The sequence below is a fragment of the Haliotis rufescens genome, unplaced genomic scaffold (assembly GCF_023055435.1).
Source record: "Haliotis rufescens isolate VD_foot unplaced genomic scaffold, xgHalRufe1.0.p SCAF_14, whole genome shotgun sequence".
NCBI classification, from domain to species: Eukaryota; Metazoa; Mollusca; class Gastropoda; order Lepetellida; family Haliotidae; genus Haliotis; species Haliotis rufescens.
This window is the reverse complement of record NW_025963824.1, coordinates 17,563,582-17,587,957: the sequence shown is the minus strand read 5'-3', so window position 1 is coordinate 17,587,957 and position 24,376 is coordinate 17,563,582. Positions and strand designations below refer to the sequence as shown.

General features: G+C 41.5%; 1 protein-coding gene across 4 annotated transcripts; it reads left to right on the top strand.

The window, feature by feature from the left end:
* The first annotated feature begins 539 nt into the window (after positions 1-539).
* LOC124152604 (atrial natriuretic peptide receptor 1-like) lies at positions 540-21,091 on the top strand. Of its 4 annotated transcripts, none has more exons than XM_046525586.2 (8): positions 540-1,282; positions 5,333-6,090; positions 11,504-11,615; positions 12,535-12,730; positions 13,105-13,240; positions 14,939-15,030; positions 17,787-17,925; positions 20,464-21,091. In XM_046525586.2, exons 2-8 carry the CDS (start codon positions 5,421-5,423, stop codon positions 20,589-20,591), a joined length of 1,473 nt encoding a protein of 490 aa, XP_046381542.2. In that variant the 5' UTR covers positions 540-1,282; positions 5,333-5,420; the 3' UTR covers positions 20,592-21,091. The 4 variants fall into 4 exon arrangements, with proteins under 4 accessions (XP_046381542.2, XP_048251035.1, XP_048251034.1 ...); XM_048395078.1 differs by having other exon boundaries at positions 540-1,362; XM_048395077.1 differs by having other exon boundaries at positions 540-1,402.
* The last annotated feature ends 3,285 nt before the right edge of the window (positions 21,092-24,376 follow it).

Sequence of the window (24,376 nt, the reverse complement as noted above, 5' to 3'; positions counted from 1 at the left end):
GTATGTATCTAAATGTTAACACTGATGTTGAAATCGCTGACAACACGGACACGTGTCATATGTCATATGTCATTACAGGTCGTAATGTACCTGAATATTAACACTGATGTTTATGCCTCTGACAACACGGACACGTGTCATATGTCATTACAGGTCGTGATGTACCTGAATATTAACACTGATGTTGAAACCTCCGACAACACGGACATGTGTCATATGTCATTACAGGTCGTGATGTACATAAATACTGCTCAATGCTACGCTTCACACAACTCACTCACTTATCATTCACAACTACAGCTTCGGTCATAACATGACGGCAATATTTACGACAGTGAGTCCCGTGTTCATCATATAACTGCTCAGGCGTCGCTGAATGTCGTGGATTTGAAACAGGAAATCACGTATTATTTCCTGCATCTTGTATTACATATTGTAATTTAGAACGGAAATACGTGAACGTGAAACACTAACGCGCGCTTTCATGCTTGTATCGGAGATGATGCTTGTCTGAACGACTCGACCCGCAAAATAGTAGTTTTATGAACACTAGTCATGGACCATGTTAAATGAAGACAAGGGCGACATGAGATATATGCTTATATCGCTTATGAGATATATGCTAAATATGGACAGTGTAACACCTCCGTGCACTTAGAACGACAAGCCGTGGTGGTGGCAAAGAATGGTTTCTTTATTACCACAGTAGAACTACAGAACCGGGCGATCAGTAGTTACAGAGTCGAACATAGGAAGACGACGAAGTCACGTTGACAGTTGGGCAGCTGAGGGCTGGACTGGCTGGTCAGTGCTCGTGTCTCCTTGTCCCTGGTTTTCCTCTCTACTACTGCGACTGCGCTCCTCCGATGGTTTGCCGGTTCTCTCTTGTTAGCACAACCTGCCTGCTTTTAAAGGCAGCTGACCGATCATTTTTCTGCTGAACTAGTCAGTTCTGATTATCTTGACAGTCGTTTTGTCAGCAATTATGCTATTTACATGAGTACTTGACATTTACTATGTCAGCAATTAGGCTGCTTATATATGTACGTCAGCTGACCAATGATTCTGCTGAGTTGGTGCAGTGCCTAGGGCTCACAAACTGCCAATGGCAAATAGTGTTACATTAAATTTGCAGCTACACACCTCAGCGGAACACAAACTTTCATGTTTAAGCTACACACATCGGTTGAACTTTATCTGAAGGTGAAATTATCTGGACACATCGCTGGAACATGAGCTGAAGGTGTTCTTACCTACACACATCGGTGGATGATACACAAAGGTGGGCTGTAGCGATACACATCGGTGGATCATACACAAAGGTGGGCTGTAGTGATACACATCGGTGGATGATACACAAAGGTGGGCTGTAGTGATACACATCGGTGGATCATACACAAAGGTGGGCTGTAGTGATACACATCGGTGGATCATAAACTGAAGGAGGATTGTAGTTATACACATCGGTGGATCATACATTCAAGGTGGGTTGTAGTGATACACATCGGTGGATCATACACTAAGGTGGGTTGTAGTGATACACTTTGGTGGATCATACACTAAAGGTGGGTTGTAGTGATACACATCGGTGGATCATACACTAAGGTGGGTTGTAGTGATACACATTGGTGGATCATACACTAAAGGTGGGTTGTAGTGAAACACATCGGTGGGTCATACACTAAAGGTGGGCTGTAGTGATACACATTGGTAGATCATACATTTAAGGTGGGTTTGTTTTGATACACATTGGTTGATCATACACTAAAGGTGGGTTGTAGTGATACACATCGGTAGATCATACACTAAGGTTGGTTGTAGTGATACACTTTGGTGGATCATACACTAAAGGTGGGTTGTAGTGATACACATCGGTAGATCATACATTAAAGGTGGGTTGTAGTGATACACATTGGTGGATCATACACTAAAGGTGGGTTGTAGTGATACACATCGGTGGTTCATACATTAAAGGTGGGTTGTAGTGATACACATTGGTGGATCATACACTAAAGGTGGGTTGTAGTGATACACATCGGTGGTTGATACATTAAAGGTGGGATGTAGTGATACACATCGGTGGATCATACACTAAAGGTGGGATGTAGTGATACACATCGGTGGATCATACATTAAAGGTGGGATGTAGTGATACACATCGGTGGATCATACACTAAAGGTGGGCTGTAGTGATACACATCGGTGGTTGATACATTAAAGGTGGGATGTAGTGATACACATCGGTGGATCATCGACTAAAGGTGGGTTGTAGTGATACACATCGGTGGTTCATACATTAAAGGTTGGTTGTAGTGATACACATCAGTGGATCATACACTAAAGATGGGCTGTAGTGATACACATCGGTGGTTCATACATTTAAGGTGGGATGTAGTGATACACATCGGCGGTTCATACATTTAAGGTGGGATGTAGTGATACACATCCGTAGATCATCCATTAAAGGTGGGTTTGTTTTGATCCACATCGGTAGCTATATAGATCATACACTAAAGGTGGGTTGTAGTGATACACATAAGTAGATCATACATTAAAGATTGGTTGTTGTGATACACATCGGTGGATCATACATTAAGGGTGGGTTGTAGTGATACACATCGGTAGATCATACATTAAAGGTGGGTTGTAGTGATACTCATTGGTAGATCATACATTAAAGGTGGGTTGTTGTGATACACATAGGTAGATCATACATTAAAGGTGGGCTGTAGTGATACACATTGGTAGATCATACATTAAAGGTGGGCTGTAGTGATACACATTGGTAGATCATACATTAAAGGTGGGCTGTAGTGATACACAATGGTAGATCATACATTAAAGGTGGGATGTAGTGATACACATTGGTAGATCATACATTAAAGGTGGGCTGTAGTGATACACAATGGTAGATCATACATTAAAGGTGGGCTGTAGTGATACACATCGGTAGATCATACATTAAAGGTGGGCTGTAGTGATACACATCGGTAGATCATACACTAAAGGTGGGGTATAGTGATACACATCGGTAGATCATACACTAAAGGTTGGTTGTTGTGATACACATCGGTGGACTTCATGTAAGGCTGAACATGAAGGTTAAAATATTATTACACATTCAGAAGTACAATCATGCCAGTATCTCAATTGTCCCAGGCATAATACATTAAAGAAAGGTAGTTGTTAATTTTTTTAAGCAACGAAGTTAGCAACAGTAGGAGCGAATATATATCTATGATGATTACAAGATCACAATTCAGTTGTGGAATAACGGGATAAAGTAAGGACGACGTCGATTGTGGAGCCGAGGCTTGGGCATCAGTATCAGCTGACCTTGACTGTTGACTGTATTGTGACGTGCGGTCATAACAGCAGGTTAGCCCAGTATTGACCCGCAAGGATCGACTGTAACTTGTAATACTTAACAAGTGAAATTTTATATTGTGTTGGAACTACTTCAACATTAGGATCAGTAAATCTAATTTGTCAGTCAAACGTTATCATAGCTGAAAAGTACCTTTAGTAAGTCGTACATTTCGTACAGCTCCGGTAAACCTGGCATTATTTGAGACGGGCATGCCGCTGAGATGATCAACGAAATATGGCAACAATTATTTCTCTGGCAAGTTCTAATTCTAATGTTGTACCAGCCTTTGGAGTTCTTTTTCGACATTTGAATACAAGCAAGATTACAATTAAAGCTATGGAAATTAATAGAAGCCCGTTGTCTAAAGTAATTACGCAAGATAAACTAACAAAGTTATTGATAATACTGTTCGCTGATTGGATCGTAGTGGTGGGCTGCATAGTAGCAGGGTTTTTTGACCGGACTGTGACCTGAAATAAGAGCTAGTGTGAGCCAATTAGATCGGAGTTTCAGGAATCCTAGCAGGGTGAAGCACAGGCTAGGGCAATGGTGGCAAAAGCAAGGGATATGTAGGCGATAATGCTTGTGCCAAGGCCCTGTGCAGATGGAGAGAAGGAGCCTTCATTATCATAATCTGTGATAATTCTGTTATCGGAATTAACTGGATTGAGAAAGAGCGTGACCGGCAGCTGTGTCTGAGACATTGAGAACGTCAACTGGGAGAGGCGGCATTTTGAAAACAGGAAGTGTGGAGGGCAATCCTGTTTGTAATAAAAGTTGTTACTTTTCAATATCAAAGAAATGACTCAATAGTGGTAAATTTAAGGGACATTTTACAATGCCTAGCGACCTGGTATGGCAGTACGTGATTCTAGGCGGTATATGAAAGTGATCTGCGAACAAACTACATCTACATCGAAGATCAGTTATGCATAATTCACAAGAATCCTTTAGTGATTGTGCGCTCACAATGCAATGCTACGGATGTAACGTTTGAGAGAACTACAGTACCGGTATTTAATTCTATGACCTTTGAACTTAACCCGTTAGGAACGATACTAAATTTGCATAAAGCATGGACATTGTCTAGATTTATAAGAAATATAGCAGACCAACAAGAAGGGCGAGGTATTTGCTGCTGAGCGATCAGTGATGGGCAATGTTTGCGTTTGTGTCCATGGCATAGTTGAAAATATGTTTCATACATTTCAAAGAAAGTGTCACGTTGCGGATTAATAGCAATATATTCTGGAACGTTAATCAATTTCGTAGTATGAACCGAAGATGAGTTAATTGGAAGAGGGAAGATATAGACTTTATAAAAGTTGGATAAGAATGTGTGTGACGTCACTGGAATTCAAATTGTAATGAAGTGAGGTGAAATTCGGTTTAACGTCGCGTCCAGGATTATTGCACTTATACAGCGACGTGCATGCACGTGTGCGTGTGTGTGTGTGGCTGCTTGTACTAGTCAGGACTGATGCCGATTTATAGTGCTAGCTCACTGAGATACCACGCCGCAGTTTAACATGAATACCCCACTCAGACACAGTATACTGACTCCGAGCCGACCAATCCTTGTTTTAGCACCTAAATGCCGAGCGCCAGACAGGGTAACAACAATTACCATCTTTTAACGTCTTTTGGTCTGACGCGGCCGGGGATCGAATCCCGGACCGTGCTCGCTCCGGGCTGTCCAAATTGTAATGAATATGGAATCTTTCTTTAGTATACAATAATGGTTTGGTATCCTAATAGAAACGATACATCAAACGAAACAGATACCCATTTCATATTTGATTGTAATAGTAATTGAAATCCGGCCATCACTCTGCTTTAACAGTGACTTACATTGTCCCATGCCCCAAACACCTGCTCCGCTGGCACATGTCCAAATCAAAAACTAAATGAATATTTTATATATATCACGTTACGTGTGTTCTGTCTTTTTTTTATTTTCAGGGACTGCATTTTGGCGTACAAATGACACAGTGAACATTAAAGTGTACGCACATCGCTTCAATTTGCACCTGCCTTAGATTATCAAAACATGTTGGCTCCACTCCTCCTCGCTAACATACTCACAAGTATCCTGGGCAGCGATGTGGTCAACGTTGGAGTGCTGCTTCCATCAACAGGAGATTATCCATGGGTCATTCAAAAAACGCTGCCAGCGCTAGAGATAGCCATAGAACGTTTAAACAAGAACACCCATCTTTTACCGAACCACTTACTTCATCTTGTGGTCAAGGATTCTCAATGTTCCGGCAAGGAAGGGCCACTTGAAGCTATTGAACTCTACAGACAGAACCACGCTCATGTATTTATCGGCCCGGCCTGTGATTATGCTGTGGCGCCTGTGGCCAGATACAGTCAACGATGGGGGATACCTGTGTTGACGGCTGGAGCTCTGGTCAGTGCGTTTCTCGACAAATCAGAATATAATCTGTTGACACGAATGGTAGGTCCCTATAACAAACTGGGCGATTTCGTCTTGGACATTTTAAGACATTTCAAATGGCAGCATGTTGGTTTGCTGTACTCGGATTTTAAATACGGTGCAAATAAAGGAAAGTCCAACTGCTTCTTCCAACTTGAAGCGATTTACTTGGAACTTAAGAAATCATTTCGGACCAAACCATGGCATAAATCATTCAGCTCCACAATTGGGGATGATCAGTTGAAGGCATTACTCCAGGAAGCTATGGAGGAAACAAGAGGTGAGTAAGTCAGTTGTCTACATCAACCCATGACGGAAATACTGACTCACACAAGGGGGCTTATAGCATTTACAAACGAACACATGATGATAGCGACCATATACAATAGGCCGTCAATCATGGGGGCATGGCCAGTTCATGGAAATATAACACTTGGGTATAGAGAGGGTCTGCCTTGACATTAATTAAATATATCAAATATTAACTTGGTTTTAACTGGACAAATCCACAAAATATTGATCACCTTTTAAGAATACGTTCACCAGGCTTGTTTTACACAGAGACTTTATCAGAACGCTCAGTCAAATACCTGACGTAGAGACCTTTATGATTCACGAAAGACCCAACACTGCTGCCCACGTTCACTGACTGCCAGTGTCTGATGTAACTTCTGTTCGCCCTTCGAGTTGCTCCAAGTTACAGAATGTCATATTTCAAGAAACTTATTCTCGTGTTCGTACTCTGATGATACATGTATGACAAGTGAGGTGCACAAGCTGAAGGTGTACACCCCTGTACACGAGGCCTCGTGATGTACACGCCCTCTCAGCTCATATACTCCCGTAATGACACATGGACCTCATCTGGCGTGAATCAAACGTGCTACACTGTGTCAAACACTTAAGATAGTTGTAGCATAGTTGTTAGTATATCTTATTATAACAATGCTAGAGAGGAATTCTCCAAACTGTATATGAACTGTATTGTTAACGGTTTTGACTGAGCGCTTGAGTCAGTTTGGTTTATCGTAGCTTAGCAATGTTCCACCAAGAATGAACTTCACACGCTGCATCAATATCAGGTAGGCGGTGGGGAGCCTACTGGTTAAAGCGCCAGCCCTTCACGCCAAGTACCCGGGGTCTGATGTGGGGGGGGCCTACCAGTGATAGTGCTGGACTATTTCTGCAAGCACTCACTCCATATGGACATCGTGTCTGCCTCACCTCCTTACATACGGTGTAATGCATTATGGTGTGACTGTGGCATGAAACGGATGTAGTACTTAGACCCATGCATTTACTCAGTCAGAAACAACCACGTACGTGCGACTTAGGCCATGGTTAGAGTGTGCACCTCTCGCGGGAAAACATAACGAAGCTAGTATTCTTATGGAAAAGCAAAGCCGAATTTGTCAGATCTTATATACATGTAACAGAAGTAAGAGAATGACCTGTAAGAGAATGTGCCGCTGTGTATTTCATTTGTATCACAGATTGTATCGGTTTACATCAATGATTACCCAGTGTAAGTGTCTTATGCCTATTCTGTTAAATACTCTTGGCCTACTCATAACACCAATTAGTTGAGGGCGCGTCTTACTATGTCCATTTCCCTTCGTATCTAATGTCTACTGCATATGCGTTTGGAATTATTTGAAGTATATCATTTGTAGCACTAAAACAAACGCGGTACGTATTAATACAAGGAATATAGCTAAGTATATAAGTCATTTACCGTTATGGAAGATAATAATCTGAGTGATAGGGGGTGCTCAGAAGAGGGACAGAGGTTAGGGTGTTGCCGATGGCATAATGTTACAAATTTGGTAAACCCATCTAGAGCGCGGGTATTCTGTCAGGGATCATATAAGTGCGCTATCTTTTCTTCCAATACTCCTGATATCGCGTTGAAATTGAATCGAGAAAATGCTGTGCCTTCGATGGAGACATATGTCTTTGCAGATTTAATTACTATAAAATGAATTTGGAACCAAAGAGCACCCCCACAATAAATCACAATCACGTATGTTAGCTAGATTATTCCATGGGTGCAAATACACCGTACTATACAAAACAAGTTAGGGATCATGAATAGTTGGCAGGATATTTTTTTATGAAATTATGTGTTCAGTCGTCACTACAAAAATATCCCAAAACTATTCAGGATCCTAACATTGTTTTGTTCAGTACATATAACATCTCTGTGGCATATCGATGGCATGAGTTGAGTTCAATGTATTCAGTTTGTTGTCGCTTTGAGTTATGGAATCAGCAAATGCTTCCCTGAAACATAATGTATACTAAATATACTTATGTATAATGTGTATTCATCAATATACTACAATACATACTCATGTATACCATATATACTCGTACACAGCACACTCATGTAATCCTTATGTACTTTTACTATACATACTGATGTATACGATCTTAACTAATACCAGATACACTCGTGTATATACTCATATTATATATACTCATATATACCTTTTACATTCACACTTTACATATAATATATGTAAATTGTATATAATCCTGTATACTATCTATATATACCCGTACTATATATGCTCATATATATATATATATATATATATATATATATATATATATATATATATATATATATATATATATATATATATATATATATGCATATATATATATATATATATATATATATATATATATATATATGCACCCCATTGCCGGTCGTAAAAAGCGACCGAATTGGGCAACCCTGTGTCGGTAGAGGACGGGCGTCTGGTGGTTGAGAGGACTGGAGCCAGGAACCGGTGTTCCTTTTGCCCAATACAACACTTCGACCCTTACTTCACCTAGACGGGTGGTAGAATTGGCCCGATTCTATCAATCGGCTGGCCACGTCATGCCCTGTGCATGCCCTGTGCATGTCACTTTAGATAAATCATATTAAACAAGTGTTGTTATATGTACAGTTAACTACGGTTATTACGAACTCAAAGGGACCACTAACTTGAGTTTGTTATAACCGTAGTTCGTTATAAGCATATATACAGTATAACAATAGCAAATAGTCGGGACAAAAATATCAGTTCGTTATATCCGTCAGTTCGTTATAAGCGTACTTTACTGTAATATGATACTCCAACTTATGCAAATCTAAATATTGCCTAGAGTTCTATGCCAGTAGGCGGTGGCTCAAGGGGCAATCTGGTGATGTCAGCCTCCGAATTCTATATGTCTCCAATGTTCTGTCATGGGCCGGACCAGTTGGGCATTTCTTTATGGTAGACAAATGTAGTCATTTGTGTTGTATTTGCTGGAGTACACCACCCCCATGGCCTTGTAGCAGCATCGTCCTTTTTGACACTCGATGGCGGGAGGGGATCAGGGTTGCTGAATTTTATTAACAGACTGTCTCAAAACCAAACTTCTGGTTTCATTGAAAAGCAATAAACGTCGTCATGTTCTTGGTCAAGTTTCATAGTCATCTCATGTACTGATGGAAACCCTCTTAAACTAAATCCTTTTGCTGTCTCCATGGGCATTCATAGTGTAAAAAATGTAACCCGTCTCCAAAATGGTTCGCTTCTTGTGGAATGTGCACAGAGACAGCAATCTGTCAATCTGCTGGGTCTCCAGCTATTTGTTAACACCCAGGTTGTGGTTTCAGTGCACAAATCTCTAGACTCCTTTAGAAGAATTGTTCGAGATCTAGCAAACTGTCTGTCTGACATGACAGAAGAAGAAATTACAGCAGCATTACAAAATCAAGGCGTTACGTTTCACAAGAAGAAACTTCACTTCATCAAAACAAATACCTACCTGTTTACTTTCAGGCTTTCTACTCTCCCAGAATCAATAAAAGTAGGCTACTTTAACATCTTTGTAGGGATATATTTACCTTACCCACGAAGATGTTTTTAAATGTCAACAGTTTGGCGATGGTGCCAAGATCTGGACCTGCACTTTCAAAACTGTCTGCATTTGTTGCAGTGGTGCTCATGAGAGCCTTGAGTGCACAAATAAAATCAAGTGTGCCAGTTGTGATGGACCACATTTGACATCCCAAATTCCCAAAATTTGAACATCAGTCACAAATCCACAAAATTAACTACACCAACAATATATCTTCTTTTTTTAAGCAAGAAATTAGTTTCCATTCAATCTCCACTTCCTACTTTTACATATTCTGCTGCAGCTTCTTCTGTTCCTGTTCCTGTTCCAACTGCTCCCAAGGTTACAACAAATTCTGTTTCATGTCAAACAGTCATATCTTGGGTGACAGATCCACAGGTTACAAATTATGAGACACAAAATACACAGACCAGTACATCAGCCTCTCGGACAAAGAACCCTACACCAGGTCCATCTGATCCACCAAAAATTGAGACAGTACCCATGACAAGGAAGAAAAAGAAACAGTTGTGGAAAAAGGCCAGGACACTCCAGAATTTGGAGGTGCCTCCTTCTTTGGAAACCCCTGTAACGGTTCACAATCTGTTTGAACTGCTTGGTATGGACATCACTCCATCACATCATGTACATCGGAGTGGCCATTCCACACGTTCTAGATCCCCATTTGAGCCTCTATGAGTGGATCCCTTGATTTGATTCAGTGGAATTGCAGAGGACTCAGGAAATTGTTTAATGAGATACAATTGTTAGTACAATATTTTAAACCATCTGCACTTTGTCTCAAAACATACTGATAAATTTGATTGAGGACAGTACAACTGTTAAAATTCCTTTTACCGCCAGGGGATAAGGCGTGTAGAGGATATTCAATCTGTGTGAGGCAGGGCGTCATTTATAGCCCTGTACCTCTTGATACAAGTCTTCAAGCTGTTGCATATAGTATTTACTCTGTGCTCATTGTACATTCCTTCACCCAGTACACTTCGTAATCTGATCAGCTTCCTAAATCATGAATAATCATGGGTTATCTGAACGGGCACAACCTTCTATGGGGAAGTGTAAACACCAACAATAAAAGGGAAAGTACTTAAAGAATTCATTTCTGACAATAGCTTATGTATTTACAATAATGTTTCAGCCACCTATTTAACGATTTTGAACTGTCGATCCATGATGACATCAACAAATTTCTGCAGTACCCCATTCTTTCCACATAAATCATTCCATGCAGAAATTTCCAAATCATTTTGGTATTAATTTTGTATGGATGTTGGCAACACTCAGATATGTCAGATATTTAAGATTTTACTACTTTGGAGTTTCTTGTTTTGGAGAGTTTTGAAAAAATCAAATAGCATCATTTTGACTAGTTTGTACATGCTTGTCCTTTCGTTGGCATATTTTGGGTTTGAATAACTTGACTGTTATTACACATATTTCTAAAGCGTTTGTATCATATCTTGTTTGGTATCCTCTAATTTTGTCTGTTTTATTCACTCATAGGAATCTAAAACATTTTCTTTGAAACTGATCAACTGTTGATCTAAGAGGGTGTGGTCAGGGTGTTGAGATAGTCACAAGCAGGTATAGCAAAATCTCGTTTTGAAACACGGTATGTTTGGAACATATCTAAAGGTAGTTATAAAAGGTTTGAATCGGGGGACTGACTCTCATATAGATATTCTGTAATCACACGTTACTAAGGTTATGCCATGTCTATTACACAATGAGGGAGATGGCAGTCTACCCTGTTGTTGCTCTAAACATTACTTTTATCCTCTTGTATCTAGTTATTTTGCTGTGTGCACCCCACGACACTGTGAGGAATATCATGATCCAGTTCGAAGAACTTGGACTTGACAACGGGGAGTATGTTGTCATCAACTTCGACATGTTCTCAAGGTAGGTTTGGGTCATGGTCGTCTATTATGTAAATAAAACAATATTGTTCTAAAAATATGCACATTTTAAAAGGCCATTCATGAATAATGGTATTTTCTAATAACAGAGGCAGTAGATTTTCTTTGTGAGTGGTTTAGTAGATGTGCTCAGTATGGGGCACTTTGAAACGTCGACTCTGGAAGATCCGGGCAGAGAAAAGGTCGACTATGCTTGTCGTAAGAGGCGACTGACGGGATCAGGTGGTTAGGCTCGTTGACTTGGTTGATGCATGTCATCGTATACGTATCTCAGTAGCGAAGATCGATGCTCATGATGTCAATCACTGGATTACATGGTCCAGACTCGATTATTTACAGACCGCCGGTATATAGTTGAGTGAGGCGTTATGCAACGAACAGACAAGCAAACATGATCACTATGGAGCTACATGTACACTACTAACTGACATTCAAGGACAGATATCATGTACAATAGGAGATGTTTTCATTCTTATTTATCTCCCTGTTCAGGGGGTAATTCAAAGAACAAAACGTATTTACACTATCACATATATTTGGATCTTCAGCTTTCTTTTCCAACATCGGGCGATGACGTAATGTCGTTTTGAAGTGTATATGTTTCAAGGCGGCTCTAGGTGACTTATATACATTTATGTATATTTAGAATTATTATTATTTATGTATAGAAGTACTACACACTAGAGCTTATCCCGGGAATAACCACACCTATGTACAGGGCTCGTCATATATTCATAGGTGTTCTTATTCCGGGATAAGCACCAGTTTGTCGTACTTCTCGTAGAGCCGCCTTCATCATGCTATCAACCAAAGGTTTACCGGGCCAGATTAGATTATTGAAAGAGCATGGCTGAAATAGTGTTTTGTGAGGCGTATAACATAACACAACACTTTGTTTACAGTGGGATTGAAGGCACAAAACCTTGGTTCCGTGCAGGTGACACGACACAGAGAAATAGACAGGCACGTAAAGCGTACGAGGCGGTGATGACAGTTACCCACAGGCGACCTTCCAGTGCCGAATTCGCCATGTTCTCTAAGGAAGTAAAGAGACGAGGATCTGCCTTGTACCACGACTACGTGTATGGCGAGGAGGAGGTACACCGAAGTCTTTCAATCTGATAGGTCAAAACTCGTGTTTTCTAGAACAATTTCAATTTCATAAACGTTCATCTTAAACATTAACTCTAACGCTCGTTATTATATTGTCAACAGAAGTCTTGATGTTATCCAAAGAGAGGATACGCTTCACAGTCGGGTGCCTAACTATGCTCAAAGGGAAAAGTAACTGGTCATTTTGGCAATGGTCATGTTAGGATTTCGATTTACTTAATCTTTGAATATTATGTTTTATCTGATAGCACCAAACCTAAGGCTACTATACATTAACTCCACAGCAACCTGTAACAATAACCGATCATTATACTGTTCAAGGCGGCGTTAAGTCGTAACCACTGTTTATTTGTTTGAAGGTGAACCTGTTTGTTGGGGCCTTCCACGATGCAGTAATGCTGTACGCTTTCGGCCTTCATGAAACTCTGGCATCTGGAGGGAATGTTAGTGATGGTGCAGCCATCACCAGCAGGATGTGGAACCGGACATTTCAAGGTACATACGTAGGCGTTGTACCTGAGTAGGGTTCTACCGACAGTGACGCAGGTACATGTACATGTTACCAGTGACGCAAAAAGTGTTTATCTACATTAAAATCATTTAGGTTTTGGCGTACTGGGCCAATGATCATGGTGTCTGGAGCGACATTATTGATGGCATGTGGCATCATGCAGGAAGCAGAGGTAATGTGGTGGACAAGTTTAGTGGACCAGCTTAGCTTTAGCTATAGTTGTTAATCAGTTTGTATTCATCTAGTTTGTTTTATATACTATATGTGATATTTACATAGCTTGCTTTCGGCAATTTGACTCTAAGAATTATGTCTTTAACGGGAGATATCGCCGATGTAAACTAAAGGATATAACTAAGCAATAGCCTACCGCTCGACCATGTAAAAATACATTGTTTCAATCCCCTGCATATTTCCAAGGATATCATTATAATATGCGGTTGAAGTGAATATGACATTGTCGTACTGAACCATGGACGTTTATCATGAACATGACCAACAGTCCTCGGCACGTGAAATGGAAGCACAAAGTATCGTGGTGATTTATTCACGATGATACATGTAGATGCATGAGTGCTTCTACTTACAAAGCGGAAACAAGCCATGCCGGCGACAAGGAATATTGAGCAGGCTACGCTCATTTTTGAGCGAACACCTGGTATCAGTACTGTTTGATGCTGATTCTTAAACACATGCTCATGATATAGTCGGCATCCTACAATCGACTCTGCTTTATGCAGAGACTTCTATCAGATAAAGAAAGGGTTTTGTCGCTTTATTGTAACGAGAAACAAAATGCAAAGTCCACGTTTTGAGATATATCCACTTTGCATCGTCGTAAATCTTGTTGAGTTTTGATCACGTGCTTACACATATCGACAATCAGGTGATTGCGAGCGGTTATGTTTAGCAGGGTACTTGGTTCATTCATGAAATAAACGACGAGTGGAAGTTGTTTATCGTACAATAAAACACTGTAGGGAGAATAAACCCTTTTAAGGATTTTGATAAAATGTCCAAGTTTTGAAAATATGTACCCGTATTTAAATAATGATGACTCCCACAACAGAATCCGACAAAGTCACTTTTATGAACGAGGGTGGTGTCTCATCAGGAAGCGATGCGAGACGAGTTGATGCGTATGTTAGAATGCCCAAAATTACTAATGACAGAATAATGTTTTATCATGAAATACACCACGCTTCGCTCTTCATTGTTCTTTGTGATCTATCGCGTAGCTATCTTATAAAGCGCTTAAAAATACTACATCTGCACCTTATTGTCCTTCTGTTCGTGCTAGTAATATACGTGCGGTTCACACGCTGCTAAACATCGCCGCTAGCAGTCACACTTAGCCACGTGATCAAAACTGAATGATGATGTTAACAGCTGGCACAGTGGATGTTGTGTAATGCATCAATGATAGTAACACGCTGGACTTACAGAGAACCAAGTTTATCCCATTGTTTTCATCATTTGCAATGAAGCCAATGGCGGCCTGACCTGAAATGCAGATCTGATGACCAGTATGGTATGATATTGATGATTTCGTCTCTTTATGTCCCTACGTCATGGGTCGGTTGTATAACCCATACACGATTCTCTTTACACTGCTGTGACAAAGATTGAATATCCTTGAAAACACGGTAACTCAACATTGACTAACTCACTGCTTGTCGCAGGCATCAGTGGGACGGTGAGCATAGACGCTAATGGGGACAGGGACAGCGACTACTCACTACTGGACCTCCACCCCGGGACCGGGAGATTAGAGGTAGGATGCACACCGGCGCCAAACACACTGTGTTCAATGTACAGCCAGCTATAGGTGACCTGGAAAGTAAAAGGCACTGAAATTGATTTGAGATCGAAAAAGCACCCAATATTATAAAATGTCCGATGTCGCTTTGCAATATGTAGCCAATAATCGTTCATGATCATGTCCTTTTCGAAAGATGCCTGCTGACAAGGATTGAAAAAGAAGTACCATTCCATAACTGTTTAGGCTTCAGTGGTAATGCAGGCGTCAAGTCAAATAGTTCCATCAGAGGTGCTAACTGAGATACATAACTTCTGATCGACAAATGAGAATCGAGTATTCTCAAAATAGTAGATTGAAGAATGATTAAATTCACAATCACTCTAAAGTTATATAGCCATGTAAATGTTGTGTAGAATAATGCATGTAGACAAAAAGATACAGGGATTTCTTACTCAGCACTGCTATAATTTAAAACCAACGTGTGCAAAATGCAACACCAACTTGAAAAAGGAAAAGAAATATGTGTAAATGGCCAACTCGCGATCGAGTTGTAGTGATGTGCATGCAAAGATGTAAAAATAGAGAAATACTTACCATACCCGGAAAAGGCTTGATTTGTGTAGTTGTTGACGCCGTACCCAGCAGTACCGCAGCTCTTGTCCAGTCAGTCAAGTAACGTATATCATGAACATCGATCCATTGGGATACTATGACGTGCATCAACAAAGTCCACGAGCCTGACCACCCGACCTCGTAATTCGCCTCTTACAACAACCATAAGCGCCTCTTATGACAAGAATGGGTTCCTGAAGACATTTTCTGACCCTGATCTTCACCATCTTCCCGAGGCAAGAGAGTTAACTGACTATAAAAGTCCAGTTTCCATCCTTCCCGAACTAGGCTCGTATAATGGAGTTACATTTTGGCTGGACTAACGAGTCTATGCATAGTCCAATCAAAATCGCGCACCGAAATTGAAATCCGGTTGTAAACTGTCGTGCAGATTTCGGTCGATTGCAGGATTTGCAAAGCATCTGCACCGCCATTTAGTTGTCAGCAGATATTTTCCAAATCTTTTCATGTTTTTAATCAAGGTGCTCACGTGATTTGATGCATTTCGCCATGTAAGACCCGTTTTATCACAATATAGATCTTGATTATCGACCAGATCGTCCTGACCGGGCGCCACCATTTTGTGTGAAGCAAACGCAAGTGATACGAGAGGTGGAATCTGATCGGTCTATAGGAGAGGCTTAGAAGGGACATAACTGGTAATAGCCACTGGTGGCGCTACAATCGAGCCCAGGAATTCCAGCCTAGTTCGGCAAGGGTGGAAACTGGACTCTAAAGTCAATTAACTCTCTTGCCTCGGGAAGATGGATCTATACGGGTCTACCGGAATGGTAGTTCTTCACATACCTTCAGTTCAGTATTACTTAAAGGGTAAAAACGCCTTCCGAGGTTATTGTTGGGGGATGTAAGGGTGTGTGTTTGGGGGGGGGGGGGGGTTATGGTTAGACCGAAACCGGGAAGCATTTCCAGGAAGCAATGCTTTTTTTGTCTGAGACACCACAGGGAACAAACTGTTTGGTTTTGGCTAATAGGTAGTGATTTTAGATATCTACAGATATTAGTTATCATGTAGGAGGTAGATATATGCTGCCAGTGACAAAAGTAACACGCAAACGGAGGTACGGGTTACTAGAAACCTGTCAGAGATGTGTACATGTTGATTGCATAGTGTTTAGGTACCACCCTTTAATCACCAAATAGACCCTTTGTATGTGAGCAGTGCACATAGACTGGACACACAAAATACACAAAACGTAAGTCACCCTACTTTTTCTCAAAAAGGTGAACAAAAAATAGCCCCATGTCAGATACACAGACATATCACCTGTTTGTGATCACGGCGAGGAAAGGGAGGTAATTCCGGGGATACTGACACAACCCTGCGGCAACGACTTTTTCAGACATCATATCGACTTGCCAACCAGGGTTACTCTCAAACGATTGATTTATAGAGGTTATCACGCGAGTGTGGTTGGGGATGGTAAATATCCTGTATTAGGAATAAATAAACATTGCATTTAGCGAGCTTTGTCGAGCTAAATACAAGGTGTTACGGAGTGTAATCAGATACACATAACGACACAACGAAACAACGTAAAACACTTGGACATATTTCGGCCAAATCCAACTGTTTGGGGAAAGGTTCCAAGCCGCAGAGGTCTACAAGCACAGACATGGAAACTTATCGCTCAAGGCTAGTGTCCTGCTAACTTGTTTCGCAATGTATATCTCAAACGTTGCCCAAAGTTGTAAAATGCCTAAGCTACGTCACACTGATTTTCGGTGCACTAGGCTATTTTTTTAATAATGAAATTATCCCATTAGATTTTCTTCTCGAGACTCCCGATGATTTATTCTGTCTCGATCGCCGAATGACATGGACGACGCCATGTTTGCTTGACAACACTGAAAGTAGTCCCTACTTGACCTTTGATATTTGCATCTCCATTCTCATATGACAGCAACGGATATCCTGTTTTTCCTTTGGCTTTGTCCTGCCGAGAAACATGTCCATTTTATGATTATACCCCTTATATGTGTATTTAAACGGAGCCCACAAATCCGTTGAAAATGTTGAAGAGACAGTATAGGATGAATCAACTGAAGCTTCGTAAAATCATTTCCAATACTACAGCTGTATGGCGGGGTGTTGTGCATCATCTTGTCTGGACGTTCGTGTAACGGTTTTCTTTCAGGTAGTGGCCAACTACTTTGGGAACATTAAACAGTATGAACCGGTTCATGGGAAACGCATTCACTGGGCAGGAGGAAGGACTTCTCCCCCGCCGGACGTGCCCAAGTGTGGATTTCATGGAGCCAAGTGTCCACCCGACGGTCAGTCTGATTATACAATTGCGAGGTGGACATGGAAAAGGTTTGACGTTGCCATGTGTTTGAATGAAGGGAAGGTTGCGATGAAGTAGTAGTGTGGGTTTGATAGAACCATGTGTCTGCCTGAAGGGAAAGTTGCGATGTGAACTTGGTGTGGGTTTGATAGTATCATGTGTTTCCATGAAGGGAAGATTGTGATGAAGTAGTAGCGTTGGTTTGATAGAACCATGTGTCTGCCTGAAGCGAAAGTTGCGATGTGAACTTGGTCTGGGTTTGATAGTATCATGTGTTTCCATGAAGGGAAGATTGCGATGAAGTAGTAGTGTGGGTTTGCTAGTACCATGTGTCTGCCTGAAGGGAAAGTTGCGATGAAGTAGTAGTGTGGGTTTGCTAGTACAGTACCATGTGTCTGCCTGAAGGGAAAAGTTGCATTGAAGTAGTAGTGTGGGTTTGCTAGTACAGTACCATGTGTCTGCCTGAAGGGAAGATTGCGATGTTGGCGTAGTGTTGGTTTGATAGTACAGTACCATGTGTCTGCCTGAAGGGAAAGTTGCGATGAAGTAGTAGTGTGGGTTTGCTAGTACAGTACCATGTGTCTGCCTGAAGGGAAGGTTGCGATGAAGTAGTAGTGTGGGTTTGCTAGTACAGTACCATGTGTCTGCCTGAAGGAAAGATTGCGATGAAGTAGTAGTGTGGGTTTGCTAGTACAGTACCATGTGTCTGCCTGAAGAGAAGGTTGCGATGAAGTAGTAGTGTGGGTTTGCTAGTACAGTACCATGTGTCTGCCTGAAGGGAAGATTGCGATGAAGTAGTAGTGTGGGTTTGCTAGTACAGTACCATGTGTCTGCCTGAAGGGAAGGTTGCGATGTTGGCGTAGTGTGGGTTTGATAGTACAGTACCATGTGTCTGCCTGAAGGGAAGGTTGCGATGTTGGCGTAGTGTGGGTTTGATAGTACAGTACCATGTGTCTGCCTGAAGGGAAGGTTGCGATGAAGTAGTAGTGTGGGTTTGATAGTACAGTACCATGTGTCTGCCTGAAGGGAGGGTTGCGATGTTGGCGTAGTGTGGGTTTTGCTAGTACAGTACCATGTGTCTGCCTGAAGGGAAGATTGCGATGAAGTAGTAGTGTGGGTTTGCTAGTACAGTACCATGTGTCTGCCTGAAGGGAAGGTTGCGATGTGGGCGTAGTGTGGGTTTGCTAGTACAGTACCATGTGTCTGCCTGAAGGGAAGGTTGCGATGTTGGCGTAGTGTGGGTTTGCTAGTACAGTACCATGTGTCTGCCTGAAGGGAAGGTTGCGATGTTGGCGTAGTGTGGGTTTTTGCTAGAACAGTACCATGTGTCTGCCTGAAGGGAAGGTTGCGATGTGGGCGTAGTGTGGGTTTGATAGTACAGTACCATGTGTCTGCCTGAAGGGAAGATTGCGATGAAGTAGTAGTGTGGGTTTGCTAGTACAGTACCAGGTGTCTGCCTGAAGGGAAGGTTGCGATGTTGGCGTAGTGTGGGTTTTGCTAGTACAGTACCATGTGTCTGCCTGAAGGGAAGATTGCGATGAAGTAGTAGTGTGGGTTTGCTAGTACAGTACCATGTGTCTGCCTGAAGGGAAGGTTGCGATGAAGTAGTAGTGTGGGTTTGATAGTACAGTACCATGTGTCTGCCTGAAGGGAAGGTTGCGATGTGGGCGTAGTGTGGGTTTTGCTAGTACAGTACCATGTATCTGCCTGAAGGGAAGATTGCGATGAAGTAGTAGTGTTGGTTTGCTAGTACAGTACCATGTGTCTGCCTGAAGGGAAGATTGCGATGAAGTAGTAGTGTGGGTTTGCTAGTACAGTACCATGTGTCTGCCTGAAGGGAAGATTGCGATGAAGTAGTAGTGTGGGTTTGCTAGTACAGTACCATGTGTCTGCCTGAAGGGAAGGTTGCGATGAAGTAGTAGTGTGGGTTTGCTAGTACAGTACCATGTGTCTGCCTGAAGGGAAGATTGCGATGAAGTAGTAGTGTGGGTTTGATAGTACAGTACCATGTCTCTGCCTGAAGGGAAGGTAGCGATGTGGGCGTAGTGTGGGTTTGCTAGTACAGTACCATGGGTCTGCCTGAAGGGAAGATTGTGATGAAGTAGTAGTGTGGGTTTGAGAGTACAGTACCATGTGTCTGCCTGAAGGGAAGGTTGCGATGTTGGCGTAGTGTCTGCCTGAAGGGAAGGTTGCGATGTGGGCGTAGTGTGGGTTTGTAGGTACCACGTGTCTTCCTGAAGGGAGGGCTACGATAAAGACGTAGTGTGGGTTTGATAGAACCATGTGTCCGACACGAACAGCGAAAGTTAAACGCTCCTTCTGTGTGCACAGATGTCGCCCTGGGAATAGAAGCTGTCGCTTTTCCTCGCCGTGAGTTGCTGAGAGGTAAAATTGAAATCGAAAAGGGTGATGGAAGTTGACCGAGGTAAACTGCTTCTTGTGTCATGGACTTTTATCCTGCGTCTTTCCACTATAAACCATGTGAAATTAATATATGATAATATATATTTACAACGTCTCATTTCAGAGCGGTTCCCCGACTACGGCATCGTCATCATCGTGCTGGGGTCCGTTGTGCTGGTCGTGCTGGTAGCAGCCTTCCTCATATATAGATGGAAGTTCAGCAACTATTTCGCCATGACACATTCTACATGATACACCGACTTCACAACTGGAACTCTACTCCACTCACAGCAATCATATGATAGTATACTGCTTTGAAGTTCACATGTAACATTGATAACATATGCTGTTTAGAGTGAAATGTTAACAACAGCAGTGCTTGGTATATTTAACTGCTTTATGTACAAAACAGTACATCAGACAATTGGTCATGTAGCAAACTAGAGGCTGATGTTCATTCCTTCTTTACATCATATACACGTCCTGCTATACACCATGTAGACACACTGCTATACACCATGTAGACACCCTGCTATACACCATGTAGACACCCTGCTATACACCATGTAGACACACTGCTATACACCATGTAGATACCTTGCTTTACACCATGTAGACACACTGCTATACACCATGTAGACACACTGCTATACACCATGTAGACACCCTGCTATACACCATGTACACACCCTGCTATACACCATGTACACACCCTGCTATACACCATGTAGACACCCTGCTATACACCATGTACACACCCTGCTATACACCATGTAGACACCCTGCTATACACCATGTACACACCCTGCTATACACCATGTACACACCCTGCTATACACCATGTAGACACACTGCTATACACCATGTACACACCCTGCTATACACCATGTAGACACCCTGCTATACACCATGTACACACCCTGCTATACACCATGTACACACCCTGCTATACACCATGTAGATACCTTGTAATACACCATGTACACACCCTGTTATACACCATGTAGACACCCTGCTATACACCATGTACACACCCTGCTATACACCATGTACACACCCTGCTATACACCATGTAGATACCTTGTAATACACCATGTACACACCCTGCTATACACCATGTAGATACCTTGTAATACACCATGTACACACCCTGCTATACACCATGTAGACACCCTGCTATATACCATGTAGATACCCTGTAATACACCACGTAGACACCCTGCTATACACCATGTAGATACCTTGTAATACACCATGTACACACCCTGCTATATACCATGTAGACACCCTGTAATACACCATGTAGACACCCTGCTATACACCATGTAAAGACCCTGCCATACATCATGTTGGTTGGTTGGTTGGTTTGTTGCTTAACGCCGCACTCAGCAATATTCCAGCTATATGACGGCGGTCTGTAAATAATCGAGTCTGTAACAGACAATCCAGTGATTAATATCATGAGCATCGATCCATGCAATTGGGATCGATGACATGCATCAACCAAGTCAGCGAGCCTGACCACCCGATCCCGTTAGTCGCCTCTTACGACAAGCATAGTCGCCTTTTACGGCAAGCATGGGTTGCTGAAGACCTATACTATCCCAGAATCTTCACGGAAACCATACATCATGTGAACATCCTGTTATACACCATGTAGACACACTGCTATATACCATGTAGACACCCTGTAATACACCATGTACACATTTTGCTATACATCATGTACACACCCTGCTATACATCATGTACACACCCTGTCATACACCATGTAGACACCCTGCTATACACCATGTACAGACCCTGCTATACACCATGTACACACCCTGCTATACACCATGTCCACACCCTGCTATACACCATGTACACACCCTGCTATACACCAAGTACACACCCTGCTATACACCATGTACACACCCTGGTATACACCATGTACACACCCTGCTATACACCATGTACACACCCTGCTATACACCATGTACACACCCTGCTATACACCATGTCCACACCCTACTATACACCATGTACACACCCTGTTATACACCATGTACACACCCTGCTATACACCATTTACACACCCTACTATACACCATGCACACACCATGCACACACCCTGCTATACACCATGTACAAATTTTGTCCAAACTGACGTTTAATTCTTATAATTTCATACTTTGTAGTTTACTGGTCTCGCCGAATAATATCGTAGAAATGTGTGCTTAAATTTTAAGTCCTCTGGTTTCGCCGAAGAACACTCCATCAATGTTATTTTGTCGCTATTTGCCGGCCCTCGGTCGCATACGTTTCGCCACTCATACTCAGTCACGCAAAGAAAAATAGTTCTTTGAATTTATAAAATATAATCTAGAAATATGTCAACATAATTTCATTCTCTGAACAAATTTACAAACAATATTTGGGATTAATCAAATCTTAGAAAAATAGGTAACAGGTAGTTGAGCAAAAATATAAACATGACCTCAATGCACCGAGGCGAGGTCAACCTTCAAGAGCGGATTTATAAATGACGTCACATAAGTTTGTTAAGAGGTCCATTTCGGTCGAACGGGAACATGAGGATGAAATGTATACTTACTGCTCTTGAAAATGACGTTATGGAGCAGTTATGAAAAACACCCCGACGCGTGAACTCCCTCATGACACTAGCAAATTGGGAATATTATCGATTTATGAATGTGTTGTTTGTGTTTGGGTAATCGCAAACCAATTCGGACGATGCGGAATGGACTGGTGGGGACTGAACCGACTGCTCTGAAACCGGAAGAGTAGATTTCTAATTCCGTCTACGGATATTTTCTCGTCTCCGATGACCAATAGATAAAACAGGTAGGCATGTTTTGTTTTGTTTTTAAAATTTAAGTTTCTTTCCTTAACTTTTTATGTTTTATGGTTTTTCAAAATCTTTGGGGTTTTTTCCGATACGATAGTAAATCGGGTTTTGTTATATTTTGTTTAAAGGCAAAATTCCTATTTACCGACGACCGTGACTTTCAATCGTTCGTGTCGTCCCGGTAATTTCCGTGTTTCGGTTTTCCCGTCATGCTGTTCCGCGTGAGCACTCCGTAAGGACGATAAAAGCGCAGTGCACGTGCGGTCCGCACTTTTCACTCCAAATCATTTTTTAAATCATTTTTTTCCAAATTTTCAGCTTTGTACACTCTTCCCATATGTCTCAGGTAATTTTGCATACAAAAGTTTCAGTAAGCATACTTTATATTTCTTGGCATGTAATTAAGCTTAGCTATTTTCATTATTAGTCAGCCATTTCACCTTGTTCAATTCATGTTTGTCTTTGTTTGACGCTCTGGTTGTTGGAGCTTATTGTTTTTAGGATCGGCCTTGTAGGCCAATTGATATGTACTAAACCTGTTTGTTTTTTATTCTTATTTCAACTTTTATACTTTTCGTGCATGTACTGTCTTGCGGCCTACACCTGAAATAACATGTACTGTTTGCGGCCAAATAAAGTTTTCATATAAACCATGTAATTTTGTCGTGGCTTGGTAAGGAGGATAATTAGTTTGGGATTGATCAGTAGCAGTCGCGTTTGCTCTGTGTCAGCGGCCACATCTGAGCAGGGTACTACATTGTTTTCATTGGTGCTAGATTCCTGTCATTTCCGAAAACAAGACATCAAAGTCACTATCACTCAATAAATCAATTTCGTTCACCTCAGTAATTTAACAGAATTAATTTTCTTCACTTGCGTTATTACTATTGAAAGATAGCCATTCCATATCCAAATCACCACAAGGACAATCATTTGTTTCATGTAGCAGCTGGGCGACATCAATCACCAGAACCAAAGCATTTATTTATTCATAAGTCAGATGAAATGTTACAAGACCAGGCAAAAATACTAAATTAATTATATTGCTGATAAATGCAAGTATTAAAAGTAAAATAGAAAAACCAGTTGATCGTAAACATCGATCGAGTTCCGGCAAAAGTTCACACGATCAATTTCACATACACACAAATTGTTCACATCGTGTGAACTGTTTTTGTCCGTTCAC